Source organism: Hibiscus syriacus, unplaced genomic scaffold, assembly GCF_006381635.1.
Source record: "Hibiscus syriacus cultivar Baekdansim isolate YM2019G1 unplaced genomic scaffold, ASM638163v2 tig00110044_pilon, whole genome shotgun sequence".
In the NCBI taxonomy this organism is placed as follows: domain Eukaryota; kingdom Viridiplantae; phylum Streptophyta; class Magnoliopsida; order Malvales; family Malvaceae; genus Hibiscus; species Hibiscus syriacus.
The window spans coordinates 2455801-2470953 of NW_024062574.1; the positions used below are offsets into that span (position 1 = coordinate 2455801).

At 36.7% G+C, this 15153-nt stretch overlaps 1 protein-coding gene and 2 pseudogenes across 1 annotated transcript; all 3 read left to right on the forward strand.

Annotated features, from left to right (window-relative positions):
* Positions 1-326: 326 nt before the first annotated feature.
* LOC120213678 lies at positions 327-2652 on the forward strand (annotated as a pseudogene).
* A 1911-nt stretch (positions 2653-4563) lies between these two features.
* On the forward strand, positions 4564-10617 carry LOC120213902 (annotated as a pseudogene).
* A 1862-nt stretch (positions 10618-12479) lies between these two features.
* LOC120213901 lies at positions 12480-14858 on the forward strand. Its single transcript, XM_039211950.1, has 2 exons — positions 12480-12849; positions 14299-14858. The coding sequence occupies exons 1-2, from the start codon at positions 12580-12582 to the stop codon at positions 14830-14832; spliced, it is 804 nt and encodes a 267-aa protein (XP_039067881.1). The 5' UTR covers positions 12480-12579; the 3' UTR covers positions 14833-14858.
* The last annotated feature ends 295 nt before the right edge of the window (positions 14859-15153 follow it).

Below are 15153 nucleotides of genomic sequence, written 5' to 3' on the forward strand. Positions count from 1 at the left end.
TAGGCGAAACTGTGTGTTGGATGCGTGGAACCCTTGATTTTAGTTTGTCTTTAGTCTCCAATTAATCATGTTGTTCTTGTTATTATTTTAGTTTTGATGCTTTTTTAGCTATGTTTTTATGATTGAATTTTTGGGTTTCTCTTAATTTCTTCATCAAATTATCAGATTATGTTAAATTTTCATGTTTTTTTAGCATGGCTGAAGTTTGTTGAGCTTGAACGATCTTAGCTGTATTGTGATAATCTTCTCCTATCCATTCGTTTTTAATGAAGACAGCTTAGATACTAATTCGAGCAATGGAGAATGTATGAATCCGATGGTTGTAAACGCCTTCCCGGTCTATCGTTTTGGAGTTCGATTCAGACGATGAGGCGCTTGAGTTCTACGGTCTGTCTGCAATGCGTGTTGGGTTTAGAATTCGAACTGGTCAGTTGTACCGGTCGAGGAGAGATGGGTCGGTCTCATCAAGAAGATTCATTTGCTTGAAGGAAGGGTTTCAGCTGAATTCAAGGACGGGTTGCCCTGCTTTCATTAGGGTGCAAAGGCGTGATTCCAGGAAGTGGGTTATTGACCAAATTTAGAAGGATCATAATCATGAACTTGGGCTTGAAGGGGAAAGCAGTTCGCCCGTTTTGCAGCAGGGACCTCCCGTTGTTATGAAATTGTTGGTTGAAGTGTTGCGTATGCCGAAAGTCAAAATGCTGGGGCAAATAGGTAATGGACAACCAATTCCATCGGGTATCATAAATTTCAAAATGCAAAAGCGAGGTGGAGATGGAAGGCAATCTAGAGCTGAACCATATAAAGGTCTAGAGTTTAATACAACTAATGAAGCATAAGATCATTATCAAGAATATGCTGAAAGTGTTGGGTTTCGAGTTCGGGTTGGCCAGTTGTTTCGCTCAAAGAATAATGGGTCAATTACTTCTCGAAGATTTGTGTGCTCGAAGGAAGGTTTCCAGCATCCCTCAAGAGTAGGTTGTGGGGCATTTATGAGGATTAAGAGGAAAGACTGTGGAAGCTGGATGGTAGATCGTCTTGATAAAGATCATAATCATGATCTCGAAGTGCAAATGGCGTGCCAAACGAAATTTTCCACAGCTTCGAAGAAATTCATAGGGGAAGAAACCAATGGCATGATTTCTATGGATCTCAGTGAAACGAATAAGAGCAAGATTAACAAAAGAAGCCGAGAAAACAAAATCGGAACTGATTAATACCCTGTACTTTTAGAGTATTTTCAAATCAGACAAGCAGAAGATACCGGATTCTTTTATTCGGTGGAGGTTGACAACGGTAGTTGCCGGAGTGTCTTTTGGGCGGATGGCAGGTCTAGATATTCATGCAGTCAATTCAGTGATGGCATTATTTTCGATACTTCGTACAGGAAAAGTAACTATGAGGTGCCGTTTGCCACATTCGTCGGAGTAAACCACCACAAGCAGCCTGTACTTCTTGGATCTGCTTTGATTGCTAATGAATCAAAGGAGTGCTTTAATTGGTTGTTTAAAACATTGTTTAAGGCAATGTCTCGGTGCCATCCTAAGTCTATTATTGCCGATCAAGACATGGCCATCCAGCAAGCAATCACCGAAGTCTTTCCCGGTGCTCGTCATCGCTTTTCACCGTGGCAGATTAGAACTAAGGAGCGGGAGAATCTGTGGTCAATGCCTATTGAATTCAAATATGAGTACGAAAAGTGCATCTACGAAAGTCAGACGACTGTCGAGTTCAACACCACATGGAATTCACTTATCAATAAATATAGCTTGAAGGGAAATGTTTGGTTACAACACATGTACCATAAGCGTGAAAGCTGGGTTCCGTTGTATTTACGGGGCAAATTTTTTGCCGGCATCCCTATAGTTGAAAGTCTCTAATCATTCTTCGGCACACAGGTAAACGACCAAACGCCACTTATGGAGTTTATTCCCGATACGAACACGGACTCGAACAACGACGGGAGGAGGAAAGGAAAGAAGATTTCAACTCTTAATTTACAGGCCTTTTCACAAACAAAAGAAGCAATAGAACAGTGTAGGAGGCTCTATACTTTCACCATCTTCAAAATATTTCAAGACGAGCTCCTACAATCCTACAGTTATATCGGGATAAAGACTTACGAAGAAAGGACGATTTTCCGGTACTTGGTAAGATAGTCTGGGAACGAGAACGACAAACATGCCGTTACATTTAGTGCAGTCAACCTGAGTGTTAATTGTAGCTGTCATATGTTCGAATTCGAAGGTGTACTACGCAGACATGTATTGAAGTTGTTCGAATTGTTGAACATAAGCGATCTTCCTTCTCGATATATGTTACCTCGGTGGTTGAGGAACGCCGAGTACCGCATCCTATGCGGTGTTGAGTCCGAGGCAAGCTCCCCAGAACTGAAGGCCATTATGGTCTGGAGTTTGAGAGAAACAGCTTGTAAATATGTACGATGTGGGACAACATCTGTAGAGAAATATAAACTTGCATACGAGATCTTACAAGAAGGTGGGAAAAAGCTTTATTGATCCCTGTATGTTTGAATAGCTTGTTTTTTAGTCAGTGTTTTTGTCTAATTGATTCAGAACTGTTGACTTTTGTTCTTTAATAACAATGACACTCGGGTAATCGAATCGATCTTGTCAGAACTCCGGATCTGTGTTGCCGCGGTTCTTTTGCTCGAAGTATATTTACGTTCGACATACGTCTGAAAACGTGTGCATGAATATTATCTTTTGAGGTTCTTCGATAAATTTGACTCTTATTTGATGATCAAAATCAAACAATGAGAATGTGTTGAAAGTAAAGTAGGAGCATATTGAAGTAGCCCTATCTCAAAAAGTTTTAATAATTGATTGTGCTTTAGTTGATTATGGGGATGGCAATGGATCCTGGAGGAGACCTAAATCTATTTTATAGGGTTTGGATCCTTAAATTTTGGACCCGATGAATCCAGACCAGATCTGGACTCTCTTATTAAAGTATGGATCCGGGGTACAAATTTGACGCTAAGATACTAGGTTTAGACCCATTTACCCGTTTATAGAAAAGTCCACCTTTGATTTTATAGGACGTTGATGATTTAAGTAGTGATGAAGACTTATACTCTAAGGAGGTAGAAGTGCGGTACTCGGATTGCAACAATAGAATATTTCATGATCTATATATTTTTTTATATTTGTGTTATTCAAAAGACATTTGTATAATTGTATTGAAGTTTTTTTGATACTTTAGTTTATCTTTTTTATTATGTTAGTAGTTGTATTGAAATTAATCTTTCTTCCATTGGAGATATGTTGTAAAATTAATCAATAACAATTTTATTATATTAAAAAATAGATCAAATGGTCGTTTATTTAACAAACCCGTTTTAGACCCTGATCTGTGAGATCCGTTGGATCTCAATATGATTCACAATTTTCTAGACTCGTGGATCCTGGGCGGATCTAGATCTAGTATGTGAAAATGGGTATGGGTTTAGTTGCATCCAGCCCGGTTTTGGCATGTTGTCATCCCTAGTTGATTGATATTAATTTTAATAAATTACGTATTTAGTCACTCAACTATTCACATAATTCTATTTTTATTATATAACTATTTTTTAAATTATATATAACGTTATAGTTTGGTCACTCGTAGTTAAAATTTAACGATAATAGTAATATGTCATTGTAAGATATAATTTTAAAAAAGAAAATTGAACGATCAATATATATAAGTTTTCTAGATTTTTTATGTAAAATTTATGTGATATGTGATTTCTTATTATTGTTTTGTCCAACTTCATAACAATAATAATTATAAGGTAAAAAGATATCAGAAGTGCCAATACTTTTGAGAAAAAAATTTAATGTGGCTTTTTCATCAATGTTTTATAGTCGTTGACTATTACAGTATTATCGTGGCAATTCACGGTTCTAACATGACAGTCCACGGTGCTGAGCTGATAGTTTATCTGTCATATTTGAATTATCAATTTAATCGATTCGTCACATTATCAACCAATATGTATTGCCAAGTCAACATCGTAGATTGTAATGTGAGTACTATAAACTGTCACATCAACATCATAACAGTCAACGACGAAAACGTTAATCAAAGGATGTATTTATTTTTTGAGTTGGAATGTCATATTGAGAGAAAAATAATACGGGAGCTATATTGGTTCTTTTAACAAGTATAAGGACCTCTAGTGCATTTTTGTCTAATTATAATATCTATAAAGATAAAAAAATTATACATAATTTTTATAAAATTTAGAATGAAATATTAATGAGTTTAATAAAATAATTAATAATGGAATTGTTTTTAATATAATAATTGAATAATTTTAAATTGTGGGCACGTGTTAACACATTTACATCATTGGAGTCGGTCCAAAGCCCAAAACGCATCGTTTCAACCCATATTTCGAAGGGTAATTTTTCCTAATGGAATAATCAACACCGACCAAACCATAAAGGAAAAATCTTATAAGTAAAGCTCAAAGGCGAAGCCACGAAGCATTAATTTCTAATTATGTTTTTAATTATTATTATTATTATTATTTCAATGTTTTTTTTCTATTTACTTCTAGGTTTTCCCTAGAAACAAACAAACAGAGTGATCTAACCGAGGAAAAAGAATAAATTATTTCTTTTAAAAATTTTCAACTAATAATAATCAACACTGATTGACAGACAAATTCGAAACCTAATTCCCTTAGCCCTCTATTTTTAAACAAAAGGAAAGAATATTTCTCAGCCATCTTTTTTTTTTTCGCCCTTTCTTTTAATAAAATGGCGAGACGTATTGAAGCTTGAAAAACTTCGGCGAATCATGAGAGATTATTCAGTACGAGCCGAAGATTTGAATGCGCCATCCGGTTCTAGCTCGCGAAGGACCGGGTAAAACGTTTTATGCCAATGAATTTCGAGCCGGATTTCGTTTTTTTTGTTAGGGGAATTGGAATTTGATTTGGATTTAAGTTCTAGGGATACTCTTTTGGATTCCGATGGCGAGGATTGTGATAGGTTTTGCGGAATTTTGAAGTAAATTTTGGATCTCGTTCCTTATTGATTAGGAAATGCGGTGTAGTTTGGGATTTGATTTGTTTTCGTGTTGAATTTTGAAGTTTGTGTTGGTTTATCCTGGATTGTTTTATTAGTTTTGGAATCAAGCTGGAATTTCCATATCATGTTATTGAAACGATTTGAATGCTTGAAACGTTGATGCTGTTTTCTTGATCCGAGCATAGTTCTTTTGAATGCTTATGAATTGTGGAGAATTTTCAACCAATTCAGATAAAACATTGCCATAAAAAATCGGTTATCTTTTTTTTCCACCAGATTCATTTTATGGCCAAATTATTATAAGAGATGTATGGTTTAATTGCAAGAAAGGTGTCTATGAAACATGTTACTCCCTCCTAAGCAGATAAAATTAATACAGAAATGTTACCAGATTTGTTACATTTAATGAAGTCAGCTGAGATATCTACCGATTTAGCTATTTAATTTGTTCTACGCTCTTTGAGCTGTATATGTTTAGGTTTGAATTGTTCACTGTTACATTTATATTGATTTGAGTGCATAATTTTGATATTTCATGCTTATGCTGAATAAGTTCTTTTTATGTTTTTGCTTGCACTAGCAATGTTTTTCAGTTATTGGCACGGAGAGAAGTTTCTCCACGAACCAAACGGTCATCACGAAAGTTATGGGTAGAAGGGTCAAAAAGCCGTCCTGATTCCTTCGGGCCACAATGTCAGGCAACAAGAGATGCAAGATCTGATCTTCTTTCCTGGTAATACCATTCTTTTTCCACTTCCTTCACAGTTTTGTAAGTGGAAGCTACTGAATTTTATTCTACTTTGTGGTCCATTTTTTTATCGACATGTGTTCTTGTCTGAGTCATAGAACTTTGTTCCTATCTTATAGTAGGGATCCTGATAAATTTTATTGCAATTCAATGGGGTTGCAGGGTAGAGGCAGAGTCCTTGCGGCATTTTTCAGCAAAATACTGCCCATTGTTGCCTCCTCCGAGATCTACTATTGCAGCAGCCTTCAGTCCTGACGGGAAAACACTTGCTTCTACACAGTGAGTTACTTTTTCTTCCAGTATTTTATCAGTCTAATCAGGTGTCCAGTTAGCTTCACCCTAAGATTTGATACATATTTTACTTGGATTTTGGTCCTGCAGTGGAGATCATACAGTTAAGATTATTGATTGCCAGACTGGAAACTGTTTGAAGGTGTTGAGTGGTCATCGCAGGACGCCTTGGGTGGTAAGGCCGTAACTTTTTGCCTCTTAAATTTTGTTAATGCCTACCTGCCAGCCACTTCAACCTAACTGGATCGATAAAAAAATTAATTGTTAAAACAATGCTGCTCAATGCATCTGTATGCATCCGGAAGATCTCTTTGATGCTTTTAAGAGTTTGTATCTTGTAAATGCGTTTCAGATCTTTGATTCAGCACATAAAGATAACAATATAATTTATATATGATTAGATTTTTAGTTAATTTACTTGATCTTTTTTTTCTTGAATGCCTAAATAATTTTGCAATTGGGATGCTCATGGTAGAGCCTGCGTTAATATTTTGTGATGCTGAAAATTTGCAGGTTAGATTCCATCCATTGTATCCGGAGATACTTGCAAGTGGAAGTTTGGATCATGAAGTTCGCTTGTGGAATGCAAATACTGCCGACTGTATAGGAACACGTGATTTCTGTAATTACTCTCGTGGATTTCCCTTTGTAATTTTACATTGGGAACACATAAATGTGTTTATGCTTTGTGTTATTTCTTATTTCTCTCCTTAATGCAGACCGCCCTATTGCGTCTATTGCTTTCCATGCTCAAGGGGAAGTTCTTGCAGTAGCCTCAGGGCATAAGGTGAGGCTGATTGTTCCATATATGTGTACTACTTTATTTGGATCGATACACGACTGTCTGACTTTTGAGCTGTTCATCAGTTATATATGGCATTACAATAGGAGAGGAGAGACATCATCTCCATCTATTATACTGAAGACACGACGATCTCTTCGAGCTGTACATTTTCATCCATACGCGGCTCCATTTCTTTGACTGCTGAGGTGAAATTTCAGTTCTATCAAATTGATTATGTTCTTTAGTCTACTCTCTTACTAATTAGATTTCTGGCTGATTTGCAGGTCAATGATCTTGATGCTCCTGATTCGTCAATGACAGTGGCAACTTCTCCTGGTTACTTGCATTATCCATCACCAATTGTATATTTGGCAAATGATCGATCTAATTTGACAAATGAACTACCTCTAATGTCTCTACCTTCCATGATATGGCCATCATTTTCTAGAGATAATGGGAGAACGTCTTTGCAGAATACCGATGGTGACATTGTTTCAAATGGTGTGCATCAGAGGGGTGATCAATCGGCTTCAGTACGGCTTCTGACCTATTCAACTCCAACAGGGCAGTATGAGCTTTTGTTGTCTCCTGTTGAACCCAATAGCTCTTCTCCATTGCCAGAAGAAACAGGAGGCAATCCTTTACCAACTGAGATGGAAACTGATGTTTCCCATTCTTCAATGGAGCCCATGGAGACAATGGAGGTGCAATCAGTGGAAAGAACTACTCAGTTTTTTCCTTTTGGTGATCCAACCTCATGGGAGCTACCTTTCTTGCAAGGATGGTTAATCGGTCAGACTCAAGCTGGTCAGCGCAATATGCGTTTGGCTACTGGTGGTGGTCATGAGAACTCACTTCCAGCTGGTGATACAGGAACTTCTGCTTCAGTAGCTTCCTCAGGTATGGCCACGAGTGTTGGCCAGTCAAGAGTTCATGGAAGATCAAGTTCACGGCATCGTTCTTCACGCTCTCGCATGGTCTCCGCAGGTGGAACTGCAGAATCTGGTTTTAGCAACATCATACATGATGGTAGTGATCCTCAACCTGCTGCCAGCAGAATTCAATCGGAACTTGCCACATCTCTTGCGGCAGCAGCAGCAGCAGAACTTCCTTGCACTGTTAAACTTAGAATATGGCCACACTATATGAAAGATCCTTGTGCTTTCCTTGAACCAGAGAAATGTCGCTTGACCATTCCGCATGCTGTGCTTTGTAGGTGTGTTTTCTGCCGTGTAGTTTGGAGAAGGCATTGTCTATTAATTATTCCATAGCGTGTATTTCAGCTTCTTCTGGAACTGATCTCCTTTGGTATCCTGTTGTTGTTATGTTCTTATGTATACTGCAAAATATCACTGATATTCTTTGAACTGTTATCTGAAAACAAAATTGCAGTGAAATGGGTGCACATTTTTCACCTTGTGGGAGATTTTTGGCAGCCTGCGTTGCCTGCATGCTTCCTCATTTGGAAGCCGATCCCGGAGTCCAGAGCCAGCTTAATTCTGATGTTGCAGGAGTTGCAACATCACCCACACGCCACCCAATTTTGGCACATCGAGTTATGTATGAGCTTCGTATATATTCGCTTGAGGAGGCCACGTAAATTCCAATCTTTTAATCTATTCTCCATATTCCTACCCTCGCTTCTGCTCATGGTTTATATTATTAATCTTTGTAATTTTGGTGGTCTTTTGTGTAGATTTGGATTGGTGCTTGCTTCACGGGCAATAAGAGCTGCTCACTGCTTAACATCTATTCAGGTCCAACTCTCGCTCCTCGTTCACCTTTTTGTGTAGACTATTGTATTCAGTTCATTAAATGAAAACTTGTTTTTGTTGGGACTTGGGATTTGTGGATTTTTGTGCTATGGGATGTCCATGCATATTTAGGAGACACCTTCATACTGCTGTATGTGAAACAATTGCAAAGTTGTAATATATTAACGTTTTCTAATTTACAGTTTTCACCCACATCCGAGCATATATTACTTGCCTATGGTCGTCGCCACAGCTCACTTCTCAAAAGTGTGGTAATAGATGGACAGACCACTGTGCCCATTTACACCATTCTGGAGGTAAAAGCTTGTGATTTCCTTTATCTATGTTTTTTTGTGGTTCAGTTGCCTCGGTTTTATTAATTTATTGAGAATTGTTTTTCTCCTGGATGTTGAAAGACATTTAAATGTTTTATGCATGTCCACAGTGTTATATGCTCAATCACAGCTAGTGTCTCTGTTTAAACCTTATTCTTTATAAATGTTCATCTATCTGATTGTGGTATTGTTTTAATAATATAAAATCTCTTCTATCACGTCTTGTGTTCGTGCTTTTCATGTAATTTGTTTTACTTCGTTACTCAGGTGTACAGAGTTTCTGACATGGAGCTTGTGAGAGTTCTTCCAAGCGTAGAGGATGAGGTAAACGTGGCTTGCTTTCATCCCTCTGTCGGAGGTGGCCTTGTATATGGAACAAAGGTCAGCAATTGACATTGCAATGAATTTCATATTTGTGTTTTTGGTACTAATCCTGTTTTTTTTTTATGTGTAGCGGCTGACTAATTATTTCAAATTTCTACATTTCCCAATGCAGGAAGGAAAGCTAAGGATTCTCCAGTATGATAGTCCAAATGGTTTGAGACACAACACATCCGGTTTTCTTGATGAAAATATGCTCGAGGTAGGAGGCCCAAGTTTGCAGGTTTATTTTTCTTGGATTCCTCGTGTTTACTGATAAATTTCATATATGTTCGTGTGTCGGTGAGGCTCATTTAAAATTTAATACATCGACTTCTTCCCGTTATGATTTCTCTTTGAACAAGCCAATGTTATTGCTTTTTCATTTCTTTTTAGTTTGAATTCGTCTGATGCATAGACTGATTTCCATTAGTGGGATTATTCGGTCTTCCTATTTGCTGTAGAAGGATAGAAATCACTGAGTTTATCCTATTTTCTTACCATATTTTCTTTAGGACGATTAAATCGCCGAGAGCTTATCGGGTTTTCTTTCCAATCGTAGTTTGAGATCAACCTAATTATTTTAATATTGTTGTAGGTCCCAACATATGCTTTAGAATGCTAGTGTTACCGATAACGCCTGTTCAGTTGACTGGCAGCTCGGCTTTGATGGTTAGTTTCCTTCACTCTATTGACATTTCAAGACAAGAACTATAATTCCTGAGTAGTAGTTAGAAAAAGTGAATGCATTGAGGCCGCCTTTACTAACATTTAAGAAATAAAAGTGAACAAAAACGTAATTCTGATTTTACGAATCTATGTTATGTGGACTCGGTTTTGAGTTTCGAATACGAATATGTATTTGACGAGTCTATGTTATGTCAACTTTTTCCAAGTTTTCTTGTGTATTTGGAGTGTCTTATTCCTATGCCCGTCTTAAAATTAAATGAAGAGTCGGAACAGTATAGCGAGTAATTGATTCAGTCAATATTTATTCTGTATCAGATTTGATCCCCTCCCGCCGTCTTCATGTGTACCATCGTTGTAGCTACTCGCCGGATGATTATTATTTATTTTGTTACGGCCACAAACTACTCGAACACTACTTTGCTTCTCTCTGTAAAGTTTCTCAGCTGGTAGGTAGATGCCAATCCGATAATGTATTTCCCATTCGTTGTTTACATGTTTACGTCTTCATCGTAGAAACCAGTCGAACTAAACAACATGTTTACGTCTTCATCGTAGAAACCGGTCGAACTCGAACAAGTAGAATCGGGATTAAGAACGTCGGTTGTTGCATCTACTATTTGTTTAGGTAATGGATGTTGGAAATGGTTGTCTGTCTTTGGTTTGATTTCGAATTTTTGATGTCTTGCTTATTGACATAAAATAGATTGGTAATTATAATTTAGTTCCTAGCTCTTTACAAACCTTTAAGAATTCTTCAATTCATATAAAGTTGATGTCAAAATGTCAATGTTTTGATTGAATCCTCGAAATATCGGTATCGTATCATTCAAGTCCTTTTGATCATCTCGTCTTTAATTCGAGTGTTAAATTATACGAATCGGATCGGATCGTGAATACACGTGTTGGAATCTTATTGACACTATATTTTAGATCCGAGCTATATATTTTTGTTTGAAACCGATATTCAACGTCTTAGATAACATCTGAACATGAATTTACATCCAAAACATACTAAAACATGCATTCGCATAAAAAAATGGACTGAACGAATCATTTTAGCATTCAAATCATTAATAAATTAATCAATATTAAATTAAGAATTAAATTGGTTAAAACATAATTGATACATTATTGACATCCAAAGATTTAAAAATTAATTTGTAGTTGATCTAATAACATATATTTGAAGTAGTTATATATAAGGGTTAGGATTCATATACATGTAAAACTTTTAGTTTTACATAGTTTTAGGAACGTTGGATGAATGAAAATATATGATTGAGATTGATTCGTTTTTTCTCCGGTAAATGTCTTTACATTTTATACTTTTAATCTTAATCATCTGTTTTCATTCATTCAACAGTCCTAAATCTGTATAAAACGAAAAGAGTTTTACATTGTGTAATATGATCATATCCCATGAAGGGGTTAGGATCCACTTATACAATGTAAAATGTAAAACTTATTAGTTTTACAAAGATTTATGATCGTTGGATGAGTAAAAATATATGTCTGAGATTAACTCATTATTTTTTTCTCAGTACATATTTTAATTTCAGTTATATGTTTTCACTCATGCTACAGTTTTAAATTTGTGTAAAATTAAAAGAGTTTTACATTGTATAACATGATCCTCCTATCCTATGAAGGAGTTAGAATCCACTTGATGTAAAATTCTTTAATTTTACACAAATTTATAAATTTAAAATCTCAAAACCCATTCGTTTCAACTTCTTGTTACTCTTATCCAATTTTTATTGGCAAAAACGAATAAGATGTCCTTCTACTTTTGAAAAATAAAAAAATTAATGTGATTATCGTATTATTTAAAAAAAAAATTAATGTGACCTTTTGGCCAACGTTTTTCGTCATTTAATCGTTACAGTGCTAACGTGCGGTCCACTTAACTAACGTGCTAGTTCATCTGTTATGTTTGAATTGTCAATTTAACCCATCTGACATGTTATCCGCCACGTTATCAACTATCGTGGACTGTCGTGTCAACATTGTGATTTGTCGCTGTCATGGTCAAACGACAAAACACGTTAATCAAAGGGTTACATTGGACTTATTTCCCTGAGTTTGAATGTCACATTAAGAGAAAAAAATAATAAAAAGACCACATTACTTTTTTTAAAAAAAGTATAAGGATCTCTTACGTGTTTTTGTCATTTTTATTTAATCATCGGTTTTATTATAAATACATACATCTATTTTTAAATGTTTATAAATTAAATTATCATTATTAAAATTAAATCAAAATCAAAATATATTTCATATTATATATTTAACTGAAATTAACATTTAATTTTAATAATTATTCTTTTAACATGTTATATAACAATGGGATAATATTACACAATATAATACCTTTTTAGTTTTTTACATATTCATAATAAATCATTCAGAAGACTTCTACTAGGGGAAACGACGTCGTGGTGGGATTGCTAAGTTTTTTTATTATCACCAACGATCATATCAATGGAGAAGAAAAACAACGTAGCAAAATGGCAAAAATAACCGAAACAGAGAATCTGGAAACGGGAATGGCAGCAGCAGCAACAGCGGCTCAACCATGCCCTTGTTCTTCTTCACCAAACTACAAAAAACCAGCATCCATTTCCCATTTTACCCTCCCTCCTCCTCCCATTTACGCCGTCGTTTCAGCTCATCCGCAGCCAGAGATAGCAGCAGCAGGGAGAGAAGAAAGTGGGATTCTAATGCCGAGACAATCCATTCCAAAGGTTTCAGCTTTAACACCCAACAAAACGACGACGTAGAAGAAGATGATTGTGATGATGAAATGATGAATTCTGAGATCATTGATAGCATTTGGATTTTCAAGGTACAATCTTTACTCTTTTTGATGCTAAGATAAAGTTGGAAAGTTGGTAAAGTTTGCTACTTTTTAGTTGCAATGAATTAAAATTCTGAATTTTTTGTACTATTTTTGGAATTAGTTTGATGTACAACAGGAAAGATGGTGATTGTGATGTCCTCATGCGGTGGTTGGCCGATGACGGTGACCTGAGTATGTTTCCCGGTGGAGCCGCCTAGTGCGGGATAGTATCTCCGGCGGTATTGATGTTGGGGTATAACAGAGTCCAAGTGTCATTTTTGTTTAATCAACTTTGGTTGGTTGACATTAGCCTTATCTTTGTTCATCCAATGGCTCTGAAGCATTTGATGGTCTAATTTGCTTCCTTGTGAACAAGTAGTAGGATGAAGAAGTTTAATTCTGCTGAAGTTCGAAATCTTATGGAACTCACGACTTACATAATTAGTTCTTCCTCAGCTGTAAACTATGTGTTATTAAGAATCTTTTAGGAATCCGATTAAGGCTTTGATGTCCTTCACAATAAAGGGTTCGAATGGCGGATGAGACGAGTTTAACTAGTTTGTACCAGAGAAACTACATGGAAGGTTTAGTATTAGCTTACTCTGCCATTTGCTAACTGTCTGAAGCTTTTGCCGACCGAATTTGTGCCGATCATGGCGAGTATTAGTGTTAGCTCCCGCAGGCCATAACACTGGATTGTTTAGGGACTTCATCTCTTGCACTTAAAATCTTAGTCATATGGCTTGCATATGCAGATCATGGAGAGAGTGTGCTATCTTCTGCTGCAAGTTCGAAACCTTATCAAATTCACGACTTACATATGCTGTTCTTCCTCAGCTGTAAACCGTGTCTTAGTAAGAATCTTTTAGGTATCCAATTAAGGCTCCTGGTTTTCAGGAAGTATTTCGCTAAATCGATGTTGGAAAAACCCTATGATGTCCTTCACAATAAGGGGTTCGAATGGTAGATTGGACAAGTTTAACTAGTTTGTACCGGAGAAACTACATGGAAGGTTTAGTATTAGGTTACACGGCCATTAGCTAATCGTCTGAAGCTTTTGCAAACAGAATTTGTGCTGGTCATGGCGAGTGTTAGCGTTAGCTTCCGCGGAACATAACATTGGATTGTGTAGGGCTTCACCTCTTGGGCTTAAAATCTTAGTTATATGGCTTGCAAATGCAGGCATCTACTATCGGTCTGAAGATTTTGCAGACCAAATATGCATGGTTCATGAAGAGAGGGTGCTATCATTGTGAATTAGTACTAAATCATGCTCTATATAGGAAAGCAATTTTAAATGAATCGTTGCCAAAGAATTCGTTTTTCTTCTCCCGATTCGATATATCGTAAAGTTTGTTACTTTTATCGATACTTCCTGTTTCATGGAACATGTGTTTGTATTTACAGTAAATCATTTCTGTTGGTGCCAATACTCTTTGCCATTGATCAATGCAGGTTTTCAAATCCTATGGTTGGACACTACCTCCGATTTTAATTTCGTTGTTGTTTGCCACTGGCCCAAAAGCTTTCCTCATGGCACCTGCACTTCCACTTGGGAAGTCGGCCATAACTTTGGCCTTCAAAACGATCTCGGGAAAGCCACGAAGCAAGCAGAAGCGTAATGCCAGAGTGAGGAAACTGAAAAAATACGCATCGCGACGCACCGTGAGAAATGTTAAAAGGGAGAGAGAAGAACATGAAGGCTCGAAGAATAGAAAGGGAATGAAGGAGGGTTATCAATCATGGACTGTCGATGACAATTCTCTCAACGAGAGTGACCAAGGCACGAGTAACTCTGGTGGATGGGACGAGCTCGATGGCATGGGATCGATGAGAACACCGTCAGCAGTTGAAAATGGACGACAACAGGCCGCAAAGGTGAAGGACAAGTCTAGTATGGAACAAAGCAAAAGCAATGAACCTTTGCTGTTGAGATTGTTGATTGCTGTGTTCCCATTTTTAAGTTCGTGGACCAAGTTGTTTTGGTGACTACGTTTACTGCAAGCCTAGTGGTGGAACATGACATCTTTGATTTCTTGTGTGCAGCATATTTGATCGTTTCGGTGCCGGTTCTCAGCCGTGCTTGAGGCCGGAATCACACGTGTTACGTGTGTGTGAATAATACTTATTGAAAATTGATTCAAACCACACTATTTAGTTCCATTTCTTAAATTCGATTTGATTTTCAGCATTTTCAGATTGATTCATAAGTCCACAACGGTTAGACGAACAATTAAATGTACATTGGCACATGGATTAATTAAAGAATACTTTATGTATTATTTCGATTAAAATGTATACATAAAGTAT